The sequence below is a fragment of the Apteryx rowi genome, unplaced genomic scaffold (assembly GCF_003343035.1).
Source record: "Apteryx rowi isolate R43461 unplaced genomic scaffold, aptRow1 scaffold_975, whole genome shotgun sequence".
Lineage (NCBI taxonomy): Eukaryota > Metazoa > Chordata > Aves > Apterygiformes > Apterygidae > Apteryx > Apteryx rowi.
The window spans coordinates 154,420-163,785 of NW_020451288.1; the positions used below are offsets into that span (position 1 = coordinate 154,420).

Genomic DNA, 9,366 nt, shown 5'->3' on the forward strand with positions numbered 1-9,366 from the left:
CACCACCTGCTGTGACACCCCCAGAACAGAACATCCCTACGTTGGGGACCTGGTGACACCCCCAGAGCAGGATGTCCCTGCATCGGGGACCTGGTGGCACCACACACTGCTGTGACACCTCCATAACAGAACGTCCCTGCACTGGGGACCTGGTGGCACCACCTGCTGTGACACCCCCAGAGCACGACGTCCCCACCTCGGGGGACCCGGCGGCACCGCGAACCGCTGCGGCGCTCCCAAACGCAGCACGATCCCGCGCCGGCCGGGGTGGCGGAGACGGAGGGGGACGGACGGGACGGGAGCGGGCGCTGTCCCCTGCCACCCCAAGGTGCCACCCCACGACGCGTGGCCGGGTGCTCCCGCTCCCGGCGCCCGCCTCCGGCATCGCTCACCTCCGGGCGAACGCTCCRGCCGCCCGCTCCGAGCCCCCACCGCCAGCTCCGCCTGCCCTCCGGCCATACCCGCTCCGATGCCTCCGGAGGGAGGAGGAGGAGGAGGAAGGGGGGGGGGTTTCCTCCGCTCCGCATCCCGCGTCGGGGCCGATAAAACTTCCCTGCCCTCCGGCAAGCCGGCGGGGAGCTGTTAAAAATGCAGCGCGGAGATAAAACCGCTTTGGGATTCAGACCTCCGGGGCGGCGCCGAGCGCCGTTCCCGCGGGAAAGCCGGGCACGAAAGGGCCGAGGACGAGAGCGGCGCCAGCCGCTTTGCGGCCGGAAAACTTGGATTACACCCGCTAACTATCCCGATTGCTTCGGGAGCCCCCTTCCCGAGCCCAGCGGCCCGGCAAATCCCGGCCGAAAGCCGGCTGCGGCTTCGAACGCCCTGGCAAGAAGCAGGGAAGGGAGTCAAGGCTGCGGGAAGACTTGGGAAAGGTTCCCGTCGGAAGCGGCATCAAGCCAGCCCCAAGCCCAGGGATGAGGGGGGGATTCCCACTCYGCTCGCTTACAGGCGGCGCATCCAGCTGCTTGGGGATGCGGGAAGGGCTCCGGCGGGGAGCAATCCAGTGGGTGTCTCCAGAGGATGGGAATTCCCAGGTGGCTCCGCCGCTCTGCGCTGGCTCCAAGCTCAGCCTGGCACAAGGAGGCAGCTGCCCGAGCGCTCCGCTGGGAACGAGCCCCCACCAGCGGGCTTTGGGCTGCATCCGCTCCGGAGCCTCATCCCAGCTCCTTCGGCCGCTTCCCATCGAGCTGGCACCCAGGCAAGGACAACATGGCGATTCCTAAAGCTCCTCCGGCTCCTTTCCTGCTCYGCCATCCTCCAGGAGTCCCAGGAGGGGGGTTTCCAGCTGTGCAGCTGCTTTTCCTCCCGCGATCCGCCGGCGYGGGGAATTAGCTCGACGCGGATGAGCCGACGGAGCCGGGAGCTTGGGCAAGAGGAGACGGAGAGGGGGAAAAAAAAGGCAGCGCCGTTCCTGGCTCCAGGCATCCGGAGCACGTCGCCTCGAAAAGAGCCGGCAGCAACCGGCCGCTGAGTCCCGCTCGGAGTCTCGCCGGACTCGCCGCTCCGGAGGGAGCGAGCTCCCTGCAGAAACGAGCTCCTTTTTCCGGCAAAGCCCAAAGCCGGGTGCAGCGGGGAACCTCCCCTCCGAAAGCAGCCGCCGGCCGGAGACGCGGAGCCGGCGATCCGGCTGCCCGCCGCTTGCCGACCTCTCCGCGACGAGCACGGACTTTGCCCGAATCCCAAAAAAAAAACAAAACAACAAAACCACCACCCTGCCGCAGCTGCCAAAGCCGCCTCCGGCTTCGCGCCGGCTCCTGGCTCCGGGCCCTTTCCCGCGCGCCTCCAGCACTGGGAGATTTTTGCACGGCTCCAGGCTACGTTTCTCTGCCTGCGCCATCCGTTTTTTCCCGGGCACGCCGGAGCCAAGCGGCGCCGCTCACGGGAATCCCGAGACCCGCGCTTCCCGCGAAGGTGGAATCGCCTCCAGCGGAGCGGCGAGGCTTTTGCGGCCGGCATATTCCTCTGCTGGAATGAGATTCCCCCCTCTCCGGTTTCCAGCAGCCGGGAGGAAAACCACGGAGCACTAAAACATCCTGCCGAGGCGCCAGGCTGCGATCCCTAAACTTCCCGCGGGATCCCCCGCTGCACCCGACCTTTAAATCTTCCTTTTCCCAGGCTTTTTCCCCCCGACACTGGGGATGAAACAACCCCGCGAGCCGACGGGGATGCACCGTCGCCCTTCCCCACCGAGGCGGATAAGAGCGGGACTGGCTCTTCCCTGCAAAGCGCTGGCGGATAAGGTTTGCACCCGAACGCCGCCACCGGTAAACTTGCCGCGGGAAACGGCCGGAGCCCGAAATTCAGCAGCTGCTCCCGCTCCCGCTTATCCTGCTCCCGCTCATCCCGCTCCCCTTAATTAAGGGTGCAAATAAACTCGCCGCCGGCCAAGTCCTCGCCGGGAGCGGATGAGAAGCGGGAAAAGGAGGTCGGTTCCCGCACGGACGTTACCAGCGGGACGTTGGACGCAGCCGGCACCAGGCAGCACCGAGTCGGAGCAGCGCCGCGTCTCCGGGGAAGGAAGCGCCGAGGGGATTTCGGCGAGGTTCCCGCGGCCGCCGGCGATACCGAAACGGGATTTGCCTTGCAAAGCGGCTCCGGCAAACCGGCGGCATCGGGATGCGGCGCCGGCAGAGCGAAGCCGAGCCTGGACCTCGAGCTGTGGTGCCGAGGAAGGCTCTTCCTGGCACGCTGCCGAGGATGCCGAGGGAGGAAGGCCCGTGCCGGGCGGCAACGCGCCCCGCGGTGAGACGGGAAGAGGAACCGGGTGCCGGCGGCAGGAAGGAAGTCGGTGCCGCGCGGCTGCTCCGGTGCGAGCCGAGCGCCCGCCAGAGCGGCTCCGGGTCCGGCTTGCCCGCCTCCGACATCCCGCCAGGATCCCGCCACGCTGCCCAGAGCGGGAAAAACAACCCAGCAAAGCAGGGAGGCCGGAAGGTCTCCGCCGGCGGATGCTTTCGGAGGCCGGCGGCGTGCCGAGATCCTGGTCCGCCCCGCTATCCATCACGGAGCTCGTTACGGGTTTTTCCCATGGGAAAAGCTCCAGGAAAGGACGTCGACGGCGTCGACGCGAGGGCGCTTGTCGCGCTAACGAACGTCTCTGCTGAGAAAGGCGGGAAGCGGATATTAAGGAGGATCTTAGGAAGGAGAAGATTTCCCGGGCCGGTGCCTGTCTCTGCTCCTAGCACGGAGCCAAACACACGGAGCAAGAGCTCCCTGCTGCAGAAGGGGAAGGAAACGAGTACTTGGGATGGGAATTTGGGGGGAAAAACGGGAGACGGCGGGAGCCGCGCGGCGTCTCCCTGCAAAAGCCGGAGCGTCGGCACAGAGAGTCCTGCTGGCGTCGTTCCTGCCGGAATCCCGACCCCAAAATCCCGCGCGTTGGAGGGCCCGGAGGACGCGCCACGAAACAAGGCGGCACGAGCGTCCGGCCGGAGCGTCAGCCGAAGCCACCGGGGTTTTGGGAGCCGCTGCTCCGGGAGCGGGTAGCCCCACGTGCAGCGAGGGACCTCGGAAGATCCGTGGGATTTTCGCGCTGTCGTCGGATTTTTGCATCCCTGTCTGTGGTGCTGAACACTGGGACACCGCGGCGGAGATCCCGGCCCAGCAATTCCTTCCGCTTTCCCGTTTTCCCCCCACTACCTGCTGCCGCGTTTCCCACCGCGGCTCCCAAGCACTCATGTTCATGGCAAAATCCCTCCGGAAGCGGAGAAACCAAACGCGCGGCCGCCGGAAACCGCACGTGCCCCGGGCAGCACGAGGAGCCGGGAAACACCGGCTTTTTCTCCAGCCCTTTCGGCAGGGACCACGGAGCCGGAGAAACCGCACGGAGATCCCACCAGGCCAACGTTCCGAGAGCTCCGGAAGCACACGCGGAAAGGGCGAGCGAGAGGCTCCCGGGAAGCCGATCAAACGGGACCCGGGGGGGGGGGGGAAATGGGATGGGACGGACCTCGGCATCCGCGCGGGAACCCACCTGCCGTGTCGCGGGCTTCCGGCGCCACGTCGGGTTCCCGGCGGGCGAGCGGCGGGAAGGCGGCCGGATCCTCCTCCGGGGCGCCCGCCTCGGCGCCTCGGCTCATCGCCGGCTCCGATCCCGCTTCCGCCGCCGTCCCAGACGGAGCCGGGCTTTCCCGAGGCGCTTTCGCATCGCGGACAAAAGCGGCTCCGCGCTCTTCGCCTTGGGGGCACTCGACGGCGGCGAAAGGCTCCTTGTTCGGCTCCGGAGCCGTCGGCACGGCTCGGCCTCCGTCTCCCCGGCGTTCCCGCTGTTGCTCCGATAGAGCGGGGACAGTTTTCTCCATCCCTCGCCGATTGTGCTGCGTCACTCGCAAGAAAACACCGCGCCGGCACTCGGGAAGGTTGGCAGCCGGGGACTGCCGGAAAAATCTAGGAGAAACACAGATAAGAGGGGAAAAAAAAAAATTAGAGGAGCGCGGATTTCTTCTGAGGAGATCCTGAACGCGTCCGCTCCGAGACACATCCAAGAGGGACCGGTACGGAGAGCGGAGAGTGGGACCGGTACGGAGAGCGGCTCCTCGAGTGCCTCGAAACCAAGAGTTTCCCATCCTGGGATCCGATCGCCGGTGCCGGGACCGGACTGAGCAACCCTTATCCATCCCCTGCTACATTCCCGCATGGATCGGGGCGGTGGCAAAGCGAGTCGCTCGCTCGCCGACCCTTAATTCCGCTTCCTCGCCCCGAATCCCCGCGACGCGCTCCGGGAAAGCTCAGGATTSAGCTCCCCCTCCCTCCAAAACCTCCCGGCTTCCAAGTGCTCCGGCGCCACCAGGCTCAAAGCCGGATCGCGGGCTCATCCCGGCCGCAAGCACAGACCGCCGGGACGGAGCCAGGAGTTGAAGCAGAAACCTGCCCGGATGGGACCATCCTCTGCCCCAGAGCTGAAGAAACCTTCTCCTCCCGCCCACCGCCACCATCCCTGCGACACAAGTCGGAAAAATTCCATAATATTCACTCGGATGAGCTCAACCAGCCCAGTCGGAGCAACAACTTAGCGGCAAAAGCTGCTGGAGGATCTCCGAAGGGTTTGACCGGGATCGTTGCAAGAGAGACGTCAACCGTGGTGGCAACCACGCCGGAGGCGACCATTGCCCTAATCCGCTCTCCCGCCGGATCCGGGATGGCGAGACGGGAGCAGCCGCCAAAAAAAACACCTTCCCGAAAGCCTTTCCGCGCCTCCCCGATGCTGCCGAGACATAAGCGGAAAGGACGAAGCGGTGGAGAAAAAAAAACGGGATATTTCTAGGAGCTCCGGTAGGATGGTGGGGCCGACAAGCCGGTTCCCATCCCGCTCCCTCGATCCGGGTGGGAAGAAAAGAATAAATAAAGAGGGAATAGGAGCTAAAAAGCCGGAGCTTATCAGCTAGCCGGAGGAGAACGGCAACGGGAGGAGAATCCGGAGGAGCTAAATTTACCCAGGAGGCGAGGAAGGAGAAGGCGCGGGAGACTATAAATACCTCCAAGGTAACAATGCAGACGGAGAGGGAATCGTTCCCGCTCTCCGATTGCCCGCCTGGAGCCCCGGGGCACGAGGAAGACGAGCCCARGAAGGGAAACACCCAAAGCCCAGCCGGAGCCGGGAGCCGGAGCCGGGGAGGGGGGGAAAAAAAAAAGAAGGGAGGAATCCGCCTTCGGGGTCTCCCTGCTCTCGCTCCGAGAGATCCGTTGCTGGCTTTTTCCCAAGGGACCTGCGGGTTTCGGGAGCAGCGCCGTCGCCCCGAATCGTTCGTTAAGGCTTTTCCGTGCCTTTTTGCAAGCCGGAGCCTTCCCAAGGATTTTTTTCCCCCGCCCTGCTGCCACCCAACGAGGGCTGGGACGCGGGATTTTTTCCCGCCGCCCGGCTGGGGACGGAGCACATCCCGGCACCGGGGTTCGGACACAGCGCTTGGGATGAGTTTTTCCCCCCTCCGTGCGCACGAGGAAGCGGTCTCCGGCTATCCTGGCAAATGGGGCTCCGAGCACGTCCGATCCGAGCCCGGCTTCAACGCGGGAGCGCTGTCTCCGTGTGCAGGCGCCTTGCTCGCGCCTTCCTTTCCTTCCTCCCATTTCGGCTCGCGAGCCGGATCGGCAGGGACCAACCGCCGCCTCCGTCGCGGGCTTTTCCCTTTCCGCCGTCTCCCATCCCGTCACCATGGCTCTGGGCAGCTCATCCGGCATCCCGGGAACGCAGCGGCGCAGGAAGGAGCGAGAAGCAGAGCTCGGAAAGCAGAGGCAGCATCAGCATGGGAATTCCTCCGGCCGGAGCAGGACCGGGCTGCTCGACCTCRGCACGGAGGAGCAGGAAAAGCCAAAATTCAAATAAAATCCCACCTCTTATTCCAAGAGGAGGCTTCAGTTTCATCCGGGCGGCCGCGGAACGGCTCCGACGGCTCCCAAAGCCGCCCGGYGCCTCTTTGCCGGCGGCTCCCAACCGGCGTCGGAGCGAGCCCGGCGGGGCTGCTGTCGCTAGCGCATCCCACGGACCAGCTGCTCCGCCGCCAGCTGGAGGCCGGGAAAAGCCCGGCTCCGACTCCGCCACCGACTCCGGAGCCTCCCAAAAAAAAAAACCCGCRTCCGCTCCGGCTCAGCTCCGACGGAGGAGGAACGTTAAGACCGGCGGCGACGGGACCCTCGTTTAGCCAAGCGGGAAAAAAGGCTTTTCCCAAAGCTTTTCCAGCTTTTTCTCTTTCTAATCCCAGCTTTTGGGAAACTGGGCAGTAGCCTGGCGCAGCCGGGAGAGATCCCGGCCTTCCTTCCCATCGGCATGCCGAGGTTTCGGCRCAGGGAGAAGCCCTGGGGGCTGCGATTAAAAAAATACAATTAAATAAATAGAAATAACCACGTTTYGCACCGGATTGGGATAATCCGGCAATGCCCGGTGTGCTGGATGGGGGGGGCGGAAAAAAGCCGGGAGCGACGAGCCCTTCCCGCGGCATCCCGGCGCTAACCGAGCGGGACACGATGCTCCGAAACCGCGTCGCTTTTTTGGGGCGGAACAGGCTTAATTCGAGCAGATTTGGGGCCGAACGAGTCCAACCCCCCCCCGGCGTCTCCGCGTGCGGGAGCTGCCGGATCCCTTTTCCCACCCCCCCATGCTTCCCCATTCGGGCGACAACTGACTCCGGCAAAGCCGGATCATCCGGAGGCATCGATGCTGGGGGGGAACGCCGCGTTCCCCCCCCCTTTTCCCAGCGGATTCCCCCCAAAAAATGGGATTTTGGGGAGAAACGGCCCGCGGGGGAAAAGGCTCCTTCGGCATCGTGCTCCGCCGGACGGCGAGGACGTTCCCCCCCCGGCTCCGACCGGGAGCTTCCCGACCATCCCGACTCCTTCCTTTTCCAACACCCGCTTTTTTGGGTGGCTTTTCCCCAAAAAAATAAAGAAACTGGGATGCCGCGGGCCTCCCCCTTCCTCCGCATCCCACCGCGCTCCTCCTCCGCGGCGGAAAAAAACCCCACGGGCGCGGAGCTGCTGCTCCTGCCTTAAAAAACAGCCGTCGGAGAGGGAAAAGGAAAAGGGGGGGAAAAAAAAAAAAAAAGTGTTTTCCCACGGGAAAAGCCGAGGGAAAAGCCGTGCCTTACCGGCGCGCCGAGCCGAGGAGCAGCCGCTCATGTCAAGCGGAGGAGCCGGAGTGCGGCCACCCTTCCCCCAGCCCATCGCCCCAGAGCCATGGGAAGGCGGAGCGGGATTCGGGACGATTTAAATGCAAAAACGGTTAAGTGGGGACAATTGCTTCCTTCCCTGGAAAGCCAGGGAAAGGGGGATCGGTGCCGGGAGCCGGAAAACTCCAGCTCGCAAAAGCGCCGGCGTCTCCCGGAGTCGTTTATAGCCTCTTGCTCCGGGTGAAAAGAAAAGGGGGGGGGGGATTCCCGAAGGATGGAAAAGCCACACGTGCTCCCGCTTCTCGGCTGGGGTCGTTTCCGAGCTGGGAAAAGCCACATCGGAGCCGGGAAAAGCTTCGCAACATGTTGGCTCGGCGCGTGGGTCCGTTTTTCCCTTTTTTTTTCCCCCCCCTCTCCGTCAAGGAGGGATGCAGGGGAAAAAGGGAAGCGGGAGGACAGTGCCGGATCTCGCTCTGTTTTTTCCGGGCTCGGCGCGGCTTCACGTGCCGAAGAAGGAAAAATCCGCTCTCCGTCGGCGAGGATCGCAAAGGGGAGCCGTCGTGCCGGAATCGGATCCGGGAGGAATCCGGCGGAGCTCCCGTGGCGGCGGAGCTGCTCCGCAAGCGGGCCGAGCTGGGATCCCGCAAGATTCCCATCCGYGTCCCAAGCAAGCGCCCGAACAGCGGGAAACTTCCTCCAAAGCCACGTTAACGGGAACATTGAGCGGAAAAGGGGCTTTTTTTTCCTTCCTCTCCGCATAGAGCTGGAACGATCCGCCAGGAAGCTGGTGCTTCGCTTCTGAATCCATGGCGGCGAGGCGAATCCGGCGCCGAGTGTTCGGCTCCGTGGGGCTCCRTCGGTGTTCGGATTATCCAGGCTTTGCCGGGATCCCTTGGGAATTCAGCTCCGGGGTGCTGCACGCCGATGGATTCGCTGCAGATGGCGATGGCGGCTGGGGGGGGGTTTCTCCTCCGGAGAGCGGCAGCGGGATGAGCGGGATGGGAAGGGCCAGTCCGGCGGGAAAAGCGAGGGTAGGGAGCTACACCCAGAGCGAGGTCCTCCAACACCGTCACGCCACAACGCACACCGGCACGAGCCCAATCCGGTGTCCCCAGGCCCTTTCTGGAGCCGCTTCCGTTAAATACAGGGATGCGGCCGACCTCGAGCTGGGCTCGGAGCAGCCGGAACGGCCGCTCCAAGAGAGCAGCGGAGACGCCAGCGCCTCGGTATCCCGCGCGGCAATCCGGGCGCAGTTGTTCCGGCAACCTGCCGGGTGACGACGGAGGCTCCGACCCGCTTTTCCCCCCCCTCCCTTCTCCATCACGGAGAAGCTCGGGAAGAGGAAAAGCGCCCGGCTCCAAAGCCCRGCACGGCCTCACGCGCCAACGGATCATCCCTACCTGCCGCCAAAACCTCCGGCTCTGCCGCCAGCTCCCCCCCGGCACGGGCACGGAAGCGCGCAGAGACCCGGCAACTCGTCAYGCTCACGGGCAAGACGAACCGGAGCGGCCGGGAAAGACGCCGGAGCTGGAAAAGTCGCCGCGACTCGGAACGGTGGGAACGGCGCCGGAGCTGGAGCAGTGGAGAGAAATGCCGAGGGGAAGCGTTAGTGCGGGTCCGGGGGGGGCTGGCTCCTTCCAGCCCGGACGCCTGGGCCCCTGCTCGCCCCGCGGCCGTCCCGGCTCCTTCCAGCCCGGACGCCTGGGCCCCTGCTCACCCCACGGCCGTCCCGGCTCCTTCCAGCCCGGACGCCTGGGCCCCTGCTCGCCCC

General features: G+C 65.1%; 1 protein-coding gene across 1 annotated transcript in view; it reads right to left on the reverse strand.

The window, feature by feature from the left end:
• The window catches only part of LOC112960552 (protein Wiz-like), a 51,245-nt gene extending 42,112 nt beyond the window's left edge, over positions 1–9,133 (reverse strand). Inside the window, exons 1-2 of the mRNA XM_026054933.1 lie at positions 8,996–9,133; positions 3,971–4,383 (exon numbers count right to left, since the gene is read on the reverse strand). Coding sequence (XP_025910718.1) covers positions 3,971–4,298 — 328 coding nt within the window. The 5' untranslated portion in view covers positions 4,299–4,383; positions 8,996–9,133. The remainder of the gene's footprint in view (positions 1–3,970; positions 4,384–8,995) is intronic.
• Positions 9,134–9,366: the final 233 nt, after the last annotated feature.